Source organism: Opisthocomus hoazin, chromosome 32, assembly GCF_030867145.1.
Source record: "Opisthocomus hoazin isolate bOpiHoa1 chromosome 32, bOpiHoa1.hap1, whole genome shotgun sequence".
NCBI lineage: Eukaryota > Metazoa > Chordata > Aves > Opisthocomiformes > Opisthocomidae > Opisthocomus > Opisthocomus hoazin.
Window position 1 is genome coordinate 4620797 of NC_134445.1, and position 17378 is coordinate 4638174.

Below are 17378 nucleotides of genomic sequence, written 5' to 3' on the forward strand. Positions count from 1 at the left end.
GAGGGCTGGGGGTCCCTGGGAATGGGTCGGGCACCCCGTGGAGTTGGGGACCCCTGGGGCTGGGCATCCTGGGGTCTGGGGGTCCCTGGAAACAGGGTAGGGCTCCCTGCGGGGCTGGGGTCCCTGAGGCTGGGGGTCCCTGGGGCTGGGGTTGGGCACCCTGGAAGAATGGGGGTCCCTGGGAATGTGGTCGGGCACCCTGGGGGGCTGGGGGTCCCTGGGGCTGGGGGTTCCCTGGGGCTGGGGTCAGGCACCCGGGGGTCTGGGGCATCCCCGGGGGGCTGCGGGTCCCTGGGAATAGGGCTGGGCATCCCGGGGGGGCCGGGGTGGGGATCTCGGGGGTGGAGCGAGTGTTCCTGGGGGGTCGCTGGGGGTCTCCAGGCCGGGGCGCGGCCACCACGTGGCCCCGACCGTTCCCTCCGTTTTCATGAATGGAGCCCGGCGGCCAGCGCGCCTGCGCCTCCGCCTCGCCCCGCCCCCGGCCGGCGCCGCGTGGCCAATGGGAGCGGCGGGCGGGGCGATGTTGTGGTCACGTGGGGCGGCCGGTTGTAGTGGCGGCGGCGTCGCCCCCTCCCCGCCGCGGCGGGGCGGTTTATAGCGCTGTGTGCCGCGCCCGCCCGCGCCGCCCGCCCGCCCCACCCGCGGCGTGGGCCATGCCGCTCCTGCGCCACCGCAAAGTGCTCATCTCGGGTACCGCGCCGTGGGTCAGTGCGGGGGGGTCCTCGTGGGGGGGCTGTGCCCTCTGCCCCATGCGGCTCGGGGCGGGGCCCGGCGCGGGGTGGTGCGTGGGAGCTGGGGGGGGGGGGGTGGGAGGGGGGGGGCTCAGCACGGCGGGTCCCTGCAGTAAGTTTGGGGGGGGGGCGCGTGGGGAGGCGGGGGCTGCCTGGGGTCCCCCTTCCCACTTCCTGCCAGGGCCGATGAGGACGGACACGTCCCCACTGCTGGCCTGTGCCCCAAAACCTTGTGTGTTGGGGGGCTGAAACCCCCCCCAGAGTGGGGGGGGGGGGAGGCGGCAGGTCTGGGGGGGGGGGTCGGGGGGCGCGGCCCCATTGACCCGGTGCCACCCCCGCAGCCTACAACAAGATGGTGGCGGTGGGCAAGGATGAGTTCCAGCTGCAGCTGGTGGACACGGCTGGGCAGGTAACGCTGGGGGGGGGGGTGGGGGGCCTGGAGGGGGGGGGCTGCTGGCCCCGGAGCTGCCCCCGGCACCGGCCCTGCCACCCCCCCACCCCCCCAGGACGAGTACACCATCCTGCCCCACTCCTTCGTCATCGGCATCCACGGCTACGTCCTGGTGTACTCGGTGACGTCCCTGCGGAGGTGAGGGACCCTGCCCGGCCGTCCCCCGGCGCTGGGGAGGGGGCCCCTCCCTGAGGGGGGACCCTAGGGTGGGGGGGGGGGGTGCAGCACCCGGAGCTCCCCTTCTCCCCCCAGCTTCCAGGTGGTGAAGACCCTTCGCAAGGAGCTGTACGAGAGCCGGGGGAGGACGCGGTAGGTGCTGTCCCTCCCGGGGAGGGGGTGCCCGGGGGGCCGGGCCCTCACCCTCCCCGTGCCCGCAGCATGCCCGTGGTGCTGGTGGGGAACAAGGCGGACCTGGCGCTGCAGAGGTAAGGGGGGGGGGGGGGTGTCTCTGGGGGTCCTGTCCCCTCCCGAGGAGCCGGCAGCCCACCCCGCCTGTCCTCTGCTGCGTCTCTAGCCGGGAGGTGAGGACGGATGAGGGGAAGAAGCTGGCGGAGTCGTGGGGAGCCATCTTCCTCGAGTCCTCGGCCAAGGAGAGCCAGGTCTGGGGCAGGGCGATGCACACCCCCCCCCCCCCCCCAGGGCTGGGAGTGGGGTCCTGGGGGTGCCGGGGCTGACGTACCCTTGTCCCCAGGTGACCCAGGGGATCTTCATGAAGATCATCCAGGAGATTGACCGCGTGGACAACTCCTACAGCAGATCAGCCGGCTGCCACCTGATGTGAGCCCGGGATGGGACAGACCCCCCCCGGACGGGACGGACCCCCGGGAAGGGACAGACCCCCCATGGGACCTTCCCCCGGGCCATGGCGGTGGCTTTGGGGGGCCCAGGGCCACGCGGTCCCGCCGTTGTACGGGACCCCCTTACTTTGCACAGGCTGTGGAGCTGGCGAGGGGCTGGGAGCGGGGCAGGGGTCCTATCCCAGCTGGGGAGCACCCCCTGCTCGTAGCCGCTGTCCCCCCCCCGCAGGAGACGCTGGGGCTGAATGCGGGTGCTGTTCGCGGCGCGGGGCCGCGGTCCGGCTGTGCCGCGCTGGCAGCCGCCGCTCGTGGGAGTCAGGGCCGCGGGGCTGGGACAATTAAACGCTGGTTTGTAATGAAGCCCCTCCGAGCCCGGGCTGGGGGGGGTCCTGCCCTGGGGCAGAGGGGGAAGGTGAGGCAGCATGGGGGGATCCCCCCAACCCCAAAACCACTATGGGGCAGAGCCCCCCCCCCTCCTCGCCATGGGGCTGAGCACCCTGGGGCCGTTGTTGGGACCGGGGCGGGGCTCTGGGGTCCCGGCTGGGTGAGGGGGGGGCTCTGTGCTGCTGGGGTGCCCCGGCCTGGCTGCGGTTCCCGGTGTGGCTTATCTCCACCCAGCCTGGCTAATTACTGCTAATTACCCAATTACGCTGGTAGAGAGGAGGAGGGAAGTGGGGTGTTGGGATGCGGGGGGTGCTGCTCTGGGCCCCCCATGGCCCGTGCTGGGCTGTTGCAGCCTGGGGGGCCAGCGGGGGTCTGCCCGTCCCCCCAGACCCCCCGCACTCTGGGTCTGGGGGCTCGGGGGGGGGGGTAGGGGGCTGCACCTGCCCTTGGTCTCCCCGGGGCTGCCCGGTCCCGGGTGGGGGTGAACAAGGGGAGACACCCCCCCCCCCCTCTCCGGGGAGCCCCCACTCCCCCCGGGGAGTTCCGTTCCCCCCCCCCCCCCCCCCCCCCCCGGGCTACGGTGCGGGGGCTTCGCTTGTGCGTGGCCGTGACTGCCCAGTACCGGGAGGGGCCGCGGGTGAGCAGCACCGGGGGGGGAGGGGGGGCGGCGGGACGGGAGCCTGTGTCGTGTGTGTCATCACCCCCCCGGCCACGCGCGTCCCCGCGCGGGCGGGGCCGGGGTGGGCGGAGCCTGCGGTGCCGCCCCGCCCTGCCCACGTGCGCTGCGCCCGCCCCGGCGCCGGCAGGGTTAAGCTCGGCGGAGGGATCCCTCCTCCCGGCAGCGTGCGCTGCGGCCCGCGCCGTCACACCTCCCCCCCCCCCCCCCCCCCAACAGCGCCACGGCCGCAGCGCCGCCGCCGCGCAGCGGTCTCCCTCCGCCCGAACCCCCGCCGCCAAGTAGTGCGGGCGCGGCGCCCCCCGCCCGCGGCCCCCAGGGCGCAGCGCGGCGGCCCCGGCGGGGCGGGGCGGGGGCGGGCGGCGGGACCTACTTTCCTCTGGAAATGGCCGCGCCGGGGAGCACCGTCCGCCCCGCGCCCCGAGGCCCGTCGGCGTAGGGCGGCCGCGGGGGTAAGAACCGGGGGGGGGGGGAAGGGGAGGCGGACCCACCGGGGCTCCCGCGCGTTCGACCCCGGCCCCCGCCGCCCCGGAAGGGAAAGGCCCCGCGGTCGGTCCCGGGCCGCGCCGCCTCCGCCGGGCCGCTCCTCCTCCTCCTCCTCCTCCCGGCCAGGCCTCCCCGGCGGCCGGGCCCGGAGCGCGGCCCGCCGCTCCCTTTGTGTCCGCTACCGGCACCGGTACCGGCCATGCCCGCCGCCGGGGCCCGGGCCGCCGCGCCGCCGCCTGAGCCGAGGTACGGCCGGGCCCGGCGCTCCGGTGCCGGGTAGGCCGCGGCGGGCCGGGGTACCGGGCCTGGCTGGCTCGGCACCCCTGGAGGGCCCGGTTGGACCGGGCAGGGGGGGCGGAGCGCGGCGCGGGGGCACCGGGGAAGGGAAGGGGGGGGGGGGGAGGTCCCCGCGCGGTGTTTCAGCCCCCCGGGGGGCGCGGGCAGGGCCGGCCGGGCCCCTCCGCCGATCCCCCCCCGTCCCCGGTGCGCGCCGGGGCCCTTCCGGGGAGCGCGCAGCCGCCCCGATCCCCCCGGAACCGGGGGGGGGGGGGTTGCCCCCCACCCCGGGCCGTGCATCGCCAGGGGCTCTCCCCCCCCCGCCTCGGTGGGCAGCCGGGGTTTCGGGGTGCCCGGGGCTGCTCCAGCGCAGCCCCCGTCCCCGCTGCCCCTGGGGGGGTGGTCGGTGCGTGGGGCTGGGGGTGTCCCCTCCCCCGCGGGTGGCTTGCGGTCGGGTTTGGGGTCTTCTTTGCTGTCCCCCCCCATCTGCTCCCCCTGGGTTTTGGGGGGACTGTGAAGAACAGGTGGGAGGGGGCATGGCCCCCCCAGCTTCCGTCGGGGTGTTTGGGGGTGAAGCCCCCCCCCCACACCGCGGGGGCTGGGCTGGGTCGGTGCTGGCGCGGGGGAAAACGGGGTGCAGGCAGCAGTGGGTGCTGAGGGGGGGGGGCCCCGTGCTGCACCCCAAAACCCACCTGGCTCCGTGGCGTGAGGCACCGGGGGGGGGGCCCAGCTTCGCTTCCCCCCACAGAGCCGGTGTTGCCGGGGGGCGTCCGGGTGGCTCCTGGGGGTCCTGGTGACCCCGGGGGGGAGTGGGGAGGAGCCGTCCCTGGCCCCCAGGGGATCACGGACCCCCCACCCGCTCCGGGGGGGCCATTCCGCCGGCCTGAGACCCCCCAAAGTCACCTCAGGGGGAGCGGCGGGAGGGGGCTTCCCTGTCCCCCGGGGTGGGGGGCGGTGCGGGGGGGCCTGTGCTGAGGGCTCTCCCCCCTGGCAGCCGCGGGCCTCCCCCGGGGGACGCCGGAGGCAGGATGGACGGACAGAAGCCGCCCAGCGAGGAGAAGGACGCGGACGCGCCCGGTGAGCGCAGGGCAGGGTGCTGGGGGGGCTGACGCTGTGTCCCCCCCCCCCCGGGGTGACCGGCGGCCGCTCTCCCGCCAGCCGATGGGGCCGTGGCCTCGGAGGAGATGGGCAGCGCGGAGGGGGACCCCCTGAAACCCCCCGAAGGAGCCTCCGCGGGGCCGGAGCCAGAGAGCACGGACACGAAGGGACCTCCCCAGGCCGGCAGGTGAGGACGGGGCGGGGGCTCAGGGGGTGGCGTGGAGCTGGGGAGGGGGGGGGTCCGCGGTATCCCTGACACCCCGTGTCCCCCCACCCAGCGCGCCGGCCCGCCGCTGCGCCCTCTGCAACTGTGGGGACTGGAGCCCGCACGGGCAGCGGGAGCTGCAGCGCTTCGAGCCGGCGCCCGACTGGGCTGAGCGCCTGGGGGGCCACGACCCCCCCCGAGGGGCCTGGCCAGCCCCCCCCGGAGCCGGAGCCGGCGGGCGACGACCCAGCGCAGATCGGCTTCTCCCAGCGGGTGACTCCGGCGCAGCTCTTCGAGCCGACGGGTGAGCGCTGTCGCGACCCCGGGGTCCCCGTCCCGTCCCCCTGTCCCCCCCCCCCCCAGCCCGGGGACCCCCCAATGGCTGACGCCCGCTCCCCGCAGGGCACTGCTGGGTGCACCGCTGGTGCGCAGCCTGGTCCGCCGGCGTGGGGCCCGGGCCCGCGGGGCTGGCCGGCGTGGACAGAGCTGTTTTCTCAGGGATCTCACAGGTGAGCGGGGCGGGGGGGGGCGGCGGGGGCTCGGCCCACCCCGGCCAGCGGCCCCCAGCCCACCGCGCCCCCCCGCTTGCAGAAATGTGACCACTGCCGGCGGCTGGGGGCCAGCATCCCGTGCCGGGCGAGCGGCTGCCCCCGCCTCTACCACTTCCCCTGCGCCGCGGCCGGCGGCTGCTTCCAGTCCGCGAAGACCCTGCGGCTCCTCTGCCCCAAGCACGCGGCCCAGGCCCTGCAGACGGGTGCGTGCGGGGTGGGCTGCGGGGTCCCCTCCCGCCCCGGGGGGTCCCAGGGGGTTACCTGGCGAGGGGGTGACGCTGACAGCCCTCTTGTCCCCCGGCGCAGAGGACGCGCGGTGCTCGGTGTGCGAGGGGCCGGGCGACCTGCGGGACCTGGTTTTGTGCACGGGCTGCGGGCAGCACTACCACGGGGCCTGCCTGGAGATCGCCCCTGACGCCCCGCAAGCGCTCGGGCTGGCAGTGCCCCGAGTGCAAGGTGTGCCAGACCTGCAGGTGAGCCCGCGGCGGGGCGGGGTGGGGGGGGGAAAGGGCGGCGAGGGGCGCGGGAGGGGGACGAGACCCTCACGCCCCCCCCTCGCGCCCCGCAGGCAGCCCGGGGAGGACTCCATGATGCTGGTCTGCGAGGCGTGCGACAAGGGCTACCACACCTTCTGCATGGAGCCGGCCCTCCAGGGCCTCCCCACCGACTCCTGGAAGTGCAAGGTGTGTCCCGCGCTCGCCGAGGGGGCACGGGGGACCCCCGATCCCCCCCCCCCCCCACCACCCCTCACGTGCCTCTGCTCCCCCCCCACCTAGAACTGCCGGGTCTGCTCGGACTGCGGCCGGCGGCCGGCAGCGCTCGACCCCAGCTGCCGGTGGTACCGGAGCTGCTCGGTGTGCGAGGGCTGCCAGCAGCGCCGCGCCGCGGAGGACGCCCGCGAGGCGCTGGCACACGCGCCGCGGCCGGACCCCCCTGCCCAGGCGTGAGTTGGGGTGGGGGGACCGGTTTGGGGGGTGGGGGGCTGGGTGCCCCTTTGCGGGTGGGAGGACGGGTCCCGTGGCCCCGAGGAGGAGGGGGTGGCCCGAGCCCCGCTCCCCTCACCCGGTCCCCCCATCCAGGTTGGCGTCCCCCGACCGCAGCGAGTCGACAGACGTGCCCGTCCCCCCGCCCGAGCCGGAGCCTGTGGGGTGCGGTGAGGAGACGCAGCCGAGGGGGGACCCCGAGGAGGCACCCCCGGGAGACGGCGGGTGTCCCCCGCCCAGCGAGCCAGCCCCTGTGGAGGTGCCCCCCAGCGAGGTGCCCCCCAATGAACTGCCCCTCGACAAGCCCCCTCCCGCTGAGCTGCCCCCTGACGTTCAGCCCCCCGAGGACCCCCCACCTCTCGTTCAGCTCCCCGAGGAGCCCCCACCTCTCGTTCAGCCCCCCGAAGAGCCCCCACCTCTCGTTCAGCCCCCCGAAGAGCCCCCACCTCTCATGCAGCCCCCTGAAGAGCCCCCTCCTCTCATGCAGCCCCCCGAGGAGCCCCCTCCTCTCGTGCTGCCCCTTGACGAGCCGCCCCCCGATGAGCTGCCCCTCGAGAGGCCGTCCCTGGATGAGCTGCCCGTTGATGTACCCCCCCTCGATGAGCTGCCCCCCAGCGAACTGCCCCTCGGCATGCCTCCCCTCGATGAGCTGCCCCCCACTAAACCACCACTCGAGGAGCTGCCCCCCGACGAGCTGCCCCCTGATGAACTGCCCCCTGACAAATCACCCCCCCATGAGCCACCCCCTGACAAATCACCCCCCGACGAGCCCCCCCTGGACAAATCAGCCCCTGACGAGCTGCCCCCTGACGAGCCACCCCTTGACAAGTCTCCCCCTGACGAGCTGGCCCCCCATGAGCCGCCCCTCGACGAGCCACCCCCTGATGAGCTGCCCCCCAACAAACCACCCCTCGACGAGCTGCCCCCTGAGGAGCCCCCCCCTGACGAGCTGCTCCCCGAAAAGCCGCTGCCAGAGGAGGACCCCAAGCCGCCAGGTAAATGGGGGATCTCCCTGTCTGTCCTTTTCCCCTCCCGCTGTCTCCCATGGGTGTTAGGGTCCCACACCTGGGTCCTCTCGGCACTGCTCTTGCGTGACCCTCAATCTGTTGACCCTGATTTTGTGCCTTGATGCCCCGTTTTGGGGGTACGTGGCGGGCTGGGGGGGGTCTCTGGGCCAGGCTGGGGCAATGCTTGGTGCCTCTCTGCCCCAGGCCGGGTGGCGCAGGGGGCGAGGGGACACCCATGGCCCCCCTCACCCGTGGCCCTGTCCCTCAGGTCTCGTCCCCGAGGTGGCTGTGGCAGAGGAAGCACCAGCCCTGGCCCCGGAGGTGCCCCCCGAAGAGGAGATGGAGCTGGAGCCGGAGCCCTTGTTGCCCCCCGAGACGGCACCCCCACTTCCGGCTCCCCCAGGTGGGTCTGGGGATGCTCCGGGCTTGGGTGGGGGTCTCTGTTTGGGCCAAGATGTCACCGTCCCCTCCTTGCCACCCCCCAGATCTCTGTGCTGTCTCGCCTGCCCACCCCCCAGATCCCTCGCCTGACGCCAAGCAGGACGAGGTGCCCGAGCCGCCCGCCCCAGCCCTGCCCGAGCCCCCCGGCAGCCCCGGCACTGCCATGGACACCGAGCCCCCGGGCTCGCCGCCGCCCGCCCTGGGCTCCCCTGCCTGCACCCCGGCCCCCGCCGAGCCCCCTGAGGAGGAGGAGATGGAGACGGCCGGTGGCGAGGGGGGTTCACCAGCCAGCCCCCCCGGAGATGGCCCCCATGCCAGCCCAGCCCCGGAGCTGGGGCCCTTCCCGGGCCTGCCTGAGGAGGAGGAAGAGGAGGAGGAAGAGGCGCCGAGGCTGGAGCGGGAGGGCACTGGCGGGAGCTCCCCACCCCTGAGCGAGGAGGATGCGCTGGAGGAAGGCCGGGCTGGGGGGGACCCCGAAGCCAAGGGGTCCCCCTTGCTCCTGGAGCCGGAGGAGCTGGGCCCCGAGACCCCCATGGAGGTGTGCGCCGCCGGGGAGAAGCTGCTGGGGCGTGGGGATGAGGGGGGCCCCGAGCCCCCTGCCCTGCGCCCCCGGCCCGACATCCTCAACGAGATCTCCAACCTGAGCCAGGGGGACACGAGCAGCAGCTTCCCGGGCTCGGAGCCGCTGCTGGGCTCCCCGGACCCCGAGGGCGGGGGCTCGCTGTCCCTCGAGCTGGGGCCACCCTCGGCCGACGCCAGCCTGCAGAAGGAGGACGCGGGGTCGCTGCCGCTGGGTGCCGAGACCGACGACTCGCTGCTCTTCGAGCCGGCCGCCAAGGGGGACGGGGACAAGAGCCGGCGACGCAGCTCTCCGGGGCGCTCCCGTGTCAAGCAGGTATTGGGGGGACCCCGCCAGCCCTGATCTTGGGGGTCAGGGGAGGGGAACCCACCACCTCACTGCGCTGCCGGGGCTGGGTCCCCCTCCCCGGGCTGCCCCTGTGGCGGGTAGGTGAGGGCCGAGCGAGCGAGGGGGGTGGGATGGGGGCTGTGCCCCTCCGCTGCCCCTGCCCCAGCTGGGACACGTGGCGGGGGTCCGGCTGGGCCCCCCCGGGTTGCTGTAACCGCCCTCTCCCCTTGGCCCTAGGGTCGCAGCAGCAGCTTCCCCGGGCGGAGGCGTCCCCGAGGTGGGTCCCACGGGAGCCGGGGCCGGGGCCGCGCGCGCCTGAAGTCGACCACCTCGTCCGTTGACACCCTAGCAGTAAGGCTGGGCTGGGGCAGAGGTTGGGGGGCTGGGGGGGTCCCCGAGTTGTTAGGAGACAGGGCTGAGAGCCGAGCATCCGCCTCCTCCATCCCCTTCCTCACTATCCTGGTCCCTGGGAAAAGCTCAGGAGCCCTCGGGGTCGTGTGGGCTGGGTGGGGGTCTCGGGGGGGGTGGAGGGGGGAGGTGACTGCCTGGGGCTGTGCTGTGGGTCTGGGGGTTTTGCCCCACAAGTATAGGGCTGGGGCGGAGCTGGTCCCCGGGGAGGGGCTGGCTTGCAGGGGATCTGCTGCCCCTGTGTGTTCCCGTGCCCCCCGGTTTGGCGCCAGGCTGTGGCTGGTGTCCCCCCAAACTGCACGGAGGGTGGGGGTCCTCGGCACTGAGCCCCCCGCTCTGTCCCCAGCTTGCCGACGTGGAGAGCTCGCCCAGCAAGGAGGAGGACGAGGACGACGATGACACGATGCAGAACACGGTCGTCCTCTTCTCCAACACCGACAAATTCGTGCTCATGCAGGTAACCGGGGCGCTGGGGGACGGACAGATGGACGGGACGGACTTCTGTCCCCCCCTGCCCCCTCCCCACGGCTCCTCTCACGGCCCCTCTCCCCCAGGACATGTGCGTGGTGTGCGGCAGCTTCGGGCGTGGGGCCGAGGGGCACCTCCTCGCCTGCTCCCAGTGCTCCCAGTGCTACCACCCCTACTGCGTCAACAGCAAGGTGAGGGGGACCGGGTCCCCTGTCCCTGCGCCGCGCGGGCAGGAGCGTGCTGTGCCCCTTGGGGACCCCGCGCGGCCGGGCCCTGTCCCCTGGGCGCACGCCCGTGGTCGTGTGCGTGCAGCTGTGGGGTGTCCCCCGTGGCCGTGCCGAGCCCGGGGACCCCCGTGGCCGGGGCTCACGCCGCCGCGCTGGCCGTCCCCAGATCACGAAGGTGATGCTGCTGAAGGGCTGGCGCTGCGTGGAGTGCATCGTCTGCGAGGTGTGCGGCAAGGCCTCCGACCCCTCCCGCCTCCTGCTCTGCGACGACTGCGACATCAGCTACCACACCTACTGCCTGGACCCCCCCCTGCAGACCGTCCCCAAGGGCGGCTGGAAGTGCAAATGGTGCGTGGGGGGGGGATGGACGCGAAGGGAGTGTGGGGGGGGGGTGCTTGGGGCTGGCGCTGACCCCCCCCCCCCCTTTTCCCCCCACGCAAGGTGCGTGTGCTGCGTGCAGTGCGGGGCGGCTTCCCCCGGCTTCCACTGCGAGTGGCAGAACAACTACACGCACTGCGCGCCCTGCGCCAGCCTGGTCGCCTGCCCCTTCTGCCGCGAGAAGTACGTGGAGGACGACCTGCTCATCCAGTGCCGGCACTGCGACCGGTGAGCGCCGCGGCCCCCGGGGGCTGGGGGGGGCTTCGGGTCGGGGGGGCCCCGGGGTGCGTGACGGGTCCCCGCTGCCCGCAGGTGGCTGCACGCGGCGTGCGACAGCCTCTTCACGGAGGAGGAGGTGGAGCAGGCTGCCGATGAAGGCTTCGACTGCAGCGCCTGCCAGCCCTACGTCGTCAAGCCGGCCGGTGAGCACCCGGAGTGGGGGGAGCCAGTGGGATCTGGGGGACGTTTGGGGGACGTGGGGGGTCACCTCCCCATCGTCCGCCTTTCCCTCTGCAGTGCCTGCGCCTCCCCCAGAGATCGCTTCGGTCAAGGCGAAGGAGCCAGGTGCGTGCGGTGCCGGGATCGGGGCCGTCCCCCCCCGATGCTGGGGGGTTTTGCCCCCCCCGACGCTGGGGTTTTTGCCCCCCCCGACGCTGGGGGGTTTTGCCCCCCTCGACGCTGGGGTTTTTGCCCCCCCCCCCCCGACGCTGGGGTTTTTGCCCCCCCCCCGACGCTGGGGTTTTTGCCCCCCCCGACGCTGGGGGGTTTTGCCCCCCTCAACGCTGGGGTTTTTGCCCCCACCCCCCCCCGACGCTGGGGGTTTTTGCCCCCCCCAACGACGCTGGGGGTTTTTGCCCCCCCCTCGACGCTGGGGTTTTTGCCCACCCCCCATACGCTGGGGGTTTTTGCCCCCCCATACGCTGGGGGTTTCCCCCCCCCCGACACTGGGGGTTTTGCCCCCCCCCCGACGCTGGGGTTTTTGCCCCCCCCCCGACGCTGGGGGTTTTTGCCCCCCCCAGACGCTGGGGTTTTTGCCCCCCCCCGACGCTGGGGGTTTTTGCCCCCCCGACGCTGGGGTTTTTGCCCCCCCGACGCTGGGATTTGCCCCCGCAGAGCCGCAGTATTTCCGCTTCGAGGGCGTGTGGCTGACGGAGGCGGGCATGGCGGTGCTGCGCAACCTCTCCCTCTCGCCCCTGCACAAGCGGCGGCAGCGCAAGGGCCGGCCGGGCGCCCTCAACGGGGACGGGGGGCTGGAGGGGGGCGACCCCCTGGGTCCCGACGACAAGAAGGACGGCGACCTGGATGCCGACGAGCTGCTCAAAGCTGAAGGTGCGTTTTCTGGGGGCGTGCGGGGTGTGGGGGTGCCAGGGGACCCCGGTGACGTGTGTGTGTCCCGCCCGCTCCGGCAGTGGGTGTCGAGCACATGGAGTGTGAGATCAAGCTGGAGGCTCCGGCCAGCCCCGACCGCGACATCGGTGCCGACGTGGACTCGGGGAAGGGGCTGGAGGACCCCGAGGAGTGCAAGAAGAGGAAGCGCAAGCCGTACCGGCCCGGTGAGTGCCGCTCAGGGCCACCCCCCAGGGCCAGACCCCCCCTCCAGCCCTGCTGTGACCCCCCACCTCCTCTTCCTCCCCCAACCAGGCATCGGCGGGTTCATGGTGCGGCAGCGCAAATCCCACACCCGCCTGAAGAAGGTCTCGGCGGTGCTGGCCGAGGTGGGGCGCGAGGGGCTGAGCGCCGAGGGGCACCCTGAGGACGGTACGGCCCGGTGGCATCCGTCCCCTTCCCTGTCCCCCTGCCTGCTTGTCCCCTGGGGATGGAGAGGGACCGTGGGCTGTGCCCCGCAGCGCTGCTGCGGTGCTCGACCCGCGCCCTTCCCGTGGGACGCTGCTGGGGGGGAAGGAGTCACCGGGGTGGCTGTTGCAGGGGCTCCGGGCGATCTCCCGGCCGAGGGTGGCCTGGATCTGGGCTCGGCGGAGGGGGACGAGAAGAAGAAACGTCGGGGAAGGAAGAAGAGCAAGTTGGAGGACATGTTCCCCCCCTACCTACAGGTGGGATGGAGGGGGGTGGCCCTGGGGTGGCTGTGGCGGGGACGGCGGTGGCCTGATGGCCGCTCTCCCTTTGGCAGGAGGCCTTTTTCGGGAAGGCGCTGATGGACCTGAGCCGGAAGGCGCTGCTGGCGGCGGGCGGCGTGGGGGACGGGGCCGCCCGCCCCTCCCTGGGCCAGGGCGCCCCGAGACCCAAGGGGGACCCCAGCCTGGCCGGGGCGCTGCAGGGTGGCCCCCCCGACAGGAGGGAGACCCCCACGCACCCCCGAGGTGAGCGTGGTCAGGAGCCCAGACCGAGAGGGGTCACGGGGGGGTTAGTGGGGGGGGGGATTGGGGGTTGCCGTGGACACCAGGGGTCTTTGGGGACCCCGGGGTCGTTGGGAGCTGCTCTGGGCGCTGGGGGCTGCTGGTGGATGACAGGGGCTGTCGGGGTTCCCATTGACACTGAGGGCGGTCGGGGGACCCCAGGGGCGGTTGGGGGGTCCCTGGGGCGGTTGGGGGTTGCCATGGACACCAGGGGCTGTTTGGGGTCCCTGGGGAGGTTGGGGTAGGGGGGTGTCCCACTCCCCTCCCCCCCCCCCCCCAACCCCCCCCCGGGTCCCGCTGAGGCTTGGTGCCCGCAGGGGACGACAGCACCGATGGCAGCGCCGCTGCTCCCGACGATGACGGCAAGGACGACGGGAAGGCCGAGGACCAGGGTGAGCCCCGAGGGACCCCCCCCGCGTCCCCCCGACCTCTCCCGGCCCCCCCCGGGCCCCCGCTGGGTTGTGCGGGACGGAGCGACAGCCCAGGCCTCCACGGGGCCTTCGAGAGGCGGCCTAGAGCGTCTGCGACCATAGAGACGGGAAGCGCTCGATGGTTGATGAGTACGCTCTAGGCGGGGCGGGGAACTCGATGGTTCCTCCGTGGGATTCCCATGCGCTGGTGACCATCGAGTGGCGCCTAGAGCGCCCTCGCGTGGTCCGGCGCTCCGCAGCGCCAAGGGGGACTGGGGGACTCCTGTAGGGGCTGGGGGTGGGGGGGGGCCCTATGTAGGCCCCGGGCTGGGGGTCCCGGGCCCTGAGCTGGGGGGTCCCACGGTGCTGAGGTCACCTCCCACTTCCTCCTCACAGGGGCCGATGAGCCGAAGGATTCCCCAGACCCGGGGGACGCCGAGAAACCAGCCACACCGGGCGAGGGCGCGCTGAGCTCCGACCTCGACAAGATCCCCACGGAAGGTGAGGCCCCCCCTGCACCCCCCCACACCCCGTGGGCTGCTGAAGCGAGGGAGGTCCCAGGGCTGCGACCCTCGGGTTTCTCCCGCCCCGCTGTCAGCGTGAGGTTTGTACCGTGCGTTTTCTCCGCCCCCCCCCCCCCCCCCCTCCTGCAGAGCTGCCCAAGATGGAGAGCAAAGACGTCCAGCAGCTCTTCAAGGACGTGCTGGGCTCGGCGGAGCGGGGGGAGCAGCCCCTGAACTGCGTGGCCGCAGGGATGGAGGCCGGTGGCGCAGGGCAGGACCCCAGCCGGGCACAGCGGCCGTTCCTGCAAGGAGATCTCCAGCTGCCAGGGCAGGGTGGGTGGAGGCGGCACGGTGGTCACGGTGATCGGGGAGGGGGGGGTCCTGGTGGGAGGGGGAGAAGGGCAGGACTCCACCGTCTGCCCTGGGGAAGGCGACGCGTTGGGGCTGAGCCGTTGGAAGAGCAGCGGTGCCTGCGGTACAGGAGAGCCCGGGCTCCTGGGTCTTCCCCGTTGCTCTGGGGAGGAACGTGGAAAGCGTTTTGGGGGCGTGCAGGGGGGCTCCTGCACTGTCTGAGGGCTGCTGGGGCCGCAGGGTGGGCGCAGGCTTGAGCCCCAGCTGTGCTCTGCCTGCAGCCCCTCTCCCTTCCCTCGCAGGGAGCGTTTCCCTGGGCTCGCTCTCGGGAGCCGTCTCCTTGGAGTCGTATTCGGGCGTCTGCCAGTCCCCGTTCCTCGACAACAGGTACGTGGGCGGCCGGGGGCGCTGGGCCTGGCCTCCCTGGCGGGACCCAGCCCCGGGGTCTTGCGGGACCCCTCTTTCCTCGCATGCTGCTGGTCCGTGACACCTTCTCCACCGCACAGGGAGCGGAGCGGCTTCTTCAGCCCGGACCACTGTGAGCCCGAGAGCCCGTGGGCCAGCAGCTCGGCCGCCACCACCCCCTCGACGCCCACGACGCCCACGACGGAGGGGGAGGGCGACGGGCTGTCCTACAACCAGCGCAGCCTGCAGCGCTGGGAGAAGGACGAGGAGCTGGGCGAGCTCTCCACCATCTCGCCCGTCCTCTACGCCAACATGAACTTCCCCAACCTCAAGCAGGATTATCCAGGTAGGGCTCTGGGGGGGCTGCGGCCGCCCCGTCCGGGGTGGGGGCGGGGGGGAGCTGGGTGCAGCGTAATGCCCCTGGTCCCGGTGCGGAGGGGAGATCCCGTCTGCTCCGGCACAGGGCTTGGCGGCGGGACTGGAGCGCTCCTTGCAGCAATGGTGGGGGTCTCGGTGCCAGCTCCGGGGCGGGGGGCTGTCCCTGCGCGTGATGGGGTTTGTTCGCCCACCGAGGGCCCGGCTGGGCTCGTCAGGCCCGGGCTAACGTCGCTTTTCTCCTCTGTGTCTGCTCCTACCGGACTCCCAGACTGGTCGAGCCGTTGCAAACAGATCATGAAGCTGTGGAGGAAGGTCCCCGCCACGGACAAAGCTCCCTATTTGGTGAGTGCTGGGGCGTCGCTGGGGCGGGGGGCCTGGGCGCCGGGGGGCTGCGAGTCAGCTGGCTTCGTGTTTTTGTTAGCAAAAGGCCAAAGATAACCGGGCGGCTCATCGCATCAACAAGGTGCAGAAGGTACGTGCTGGAGCGGGGAGGTGCCTGGCAGCCCTGGCCCAGCCCTGGGGAACGGGATGTGCCACCCCTGCCCCCTCGGCCCCTTCCCCGGCCCGCTGCGAGGGCGGGCGGGGGTCCCTGCGGCTCTGACGGCCCGGCTCTCTCTGCAGCAGGCCGAGAGCCAGATCAACAAGCAGACCAAAGGGGAGGGACTGCGCAAGCCAGAGAGGCCCTCGCTGCACCTGCGGATCCCGGTGCCGCCGGGGGCACAGCCTGTCTACATCAGCAGCCCCCCTGCTGCCGGCGAGGGTTTCCTGAAGCCCCCAGCGGGTGCCGGTGGGGGGCCAGAGTCCCCCAGCGAGCTCTTCCTCAAGCTCCCGCCCCAGTCCCCTGCCCAAGTGCCTTCGCACGATCCCTACGGCGCGGCTCCCGCCTACGCGCTGGAGCCCCGCTTCCCCTCGCCCCTCGGCCAGAGCCCCACGGCGGGTGCTGCCTTCCAGCCCTTCCCTGGCCAGCCCCAGCCCGTCGGCGGTCCCCGTGCCGTGCCCGGCTCCCAGCCCCCTGACTTCCACCCCACGCCGCCTGGCACCCCCCGGCACCAGCCCGGCACCCCTGACCCTTTCCTGAAGCCCCGGTGCCCCTCCTTGGACAACCTCTCGGTGCCGGGGAGCCCCGGGGCCCGGCCCCCCGAGGCCCTGCTCTCTCCCCTGCCTTTCGGGGAGCAAAAGAAGGGCCTGGAGGTGAAAAAGGAGGAAGGGGTGAGCCTGGGGGTCTGCTCGCCTGGCTACACCCCCACCATGGGCTACGGGGACTCCCCGGGTGGCCCCCACCTCTCCGCTGCGGAGCTGAAGGCGGCCGACGTCTTCAAAGCCCCCATGACCCCACGGGTCTCTCAGGTAGAGCCGCAGAGCCCGGGGCTGGGGCATCGGCCCCCCGACCCCCATCCCCTGGCCCCTTCGCCCCCTGGCCACCCCGATCTCTACCGGCAGTCGCCCTACCCGGACCCCTACTCGCAGCCCCCGCTGACGCCCCGGCCGCAGCCCCCCGAGGCCTGCTGCCCCCTCCCGCCCCGCTCTCTGCCCTCGGAGCCCTTCTCCCGCGTCCCCGCCAGCCCCCAGTCCCAGTCCAGCTCCCAGTCCCCCCTCACCCCCCGGCCGCTCTCCAACGAAGCCTTCTGCCAGTCCCCCGTCACCCCCCGCTTCCAGTCCCCAGACCCCTACTCCCAGCCACCGTCCCGGCCCCAGTCCCGGGACCCCTTCACCCCCCTGCACAAGCCCCCGCGGCCCCAGATGCTGGAGCCGGGGTTCAAGTCGGTGCCGCTCTCGCACAGCCCAGCAACCGGCGGGGGATTTGGGGGCACCCCGGCCGGCGAGCCCCACGCCAAGGCGCCGGGTGGGCAGCAGCCCCCCTTTGCCCGCTCTCCCGGCGCCAGCGTCTTCCCGGGCAGCCAGCCCCCCATGCGCTTCACCTTCCCCCCAGCCGTCTCGGAGCCACTCAAGGGCTCCCCGTCCCACCAGCCCCACGGGATCAACAGCCATTACGTCCCCGGCAAGCCCCAGAGCTCGGCCTACGCCTCGTCCCCTGGCTTCCACCAAGCCGGCAGCCCGCTGGGGCCGGGCGCCGTGGCTACCGAGACCTACAGCCTCTCGCCGCTCCGGGCGCCCTCGGTGCTGCCGCAGCAGCCCCCGGCCGCCCCGCAGCAGCCGGACGCCTCCGTCGCCTTCCTGCCCCGAGCCGCGCTGGGGCCGCCAGCCGAGAAGAGGGAGGAGGTGGCCACGGGGCTCTCGGCACCCCCGAACCGGGAGCTGGCGGAGCTGCCCGGCGGCCAGGACGGAGCCCTCGGCACCATGAGCCAGTCGGAGCTGGAGAAGCAGCGGCAGGTGAGAGCTCGCCGGCGGTTGGGCCGCGTCCGTCCGGGTTCGAGAGGGGATGCGAGGGAGAGGAACCGGGAGTTCTGCGGTCGGTGGTGGGGTTGAGGAGCCCGGCTCCGCTTGTGGCTCCTTCCCCAGAGCCACGGAGGGGGTGCAGGCAGCCAAGATGGGCGGTGGGAGA

General features: G+C 73.7%; 1 protein-coding gene across 1 annotated transcript in view; it reads left to right on the forward strand.

Moving 5' to 3' along the window:
* Positions 1 to 1311: 1311 nt before the first annotated feature.
* The window catches only part of KMT2D (lysine methyltransferase 2D), a 30160-nt gene continuing 14093 nt past the window's right edge, over positions 1312 to 17378 (forward strand). The window contains 37 exon segments of the mRNA XM_075445775.1: positions 1312 to 1320; positions 1435 to 1607; positions 1697 to 1781; positions 1874 to 1959; positions 4796 to 4878; positions 4960 to 5086; positions 5178 to 5277; positions 5279 to 5408; positions 5507 to 5613; positions 5696 to 5858; positions 5962 to 6065; positions 6067 to 6128; positions 6224 to 6338; positions 6432 to 6598; positions 6735 to 7633; positions 7914 to 8048; positions 8131 to 8981; positions 9231 to 9344; positions 9748 to 9858; positions 9956 to 10060; positions 10263 to 10444; positions 10538 to 10702; positions 10787 to 10896; positions 10991 to 11038; positions 11588 to 11803; positions 11884 to 12027; positions 12116 to 12232; positions 12401 to 12525; positions 12603 to 12792; positions 13146 to 13220; positions 13635 to 13739; positions 13892 to 14074; positions 14395 to 14479; positions 14599 to 14843; positions 15144 to 15217; positions 15297 to 15347; positions 15497 to 17206. Of these exon segments, the coding sequence (XP_075301890.1) occupies positions 1561 to 1607; positions 1697 to 1781; positions 1874 to 1959; positions 4796 to 4878; positions 4960 to 5086; positions 5178 to 5277; positions 5279 to 5408; positions 5507 to 5613; positions 5696 to 5858; positions 5962 to 6065; positions 6067 to 6128; positions 6224 to 6338; positions 6432 to 6598; positions 6735 to 7633; positions 7914 to 8048; positions 8131 to 8981; positions 9231 to 9344; positions 9748 to 9858; positions 9956 to 10060; positions 10263 to 10444; positions 10538 to 10702; positions 10787 to 10896; positions 10991 to 11038; positions 11588 to 11803; positions 11884 to 12027; positions 12116 to 12232; positions 12401 to 12525; positions 12603 to 12792; positions 13146 to 13220; positions 13635 to 13739; positions 13892 to 14074; positions 14395 to 14479; positions 14599 to 14843; positions 15144 to 15217; positions 15297 to 15347; positions 15497 to 17206 (7416 nt within the window). The 5' untranslated portion in view covers positions 1312 to 1320; positions 1435 to 1560.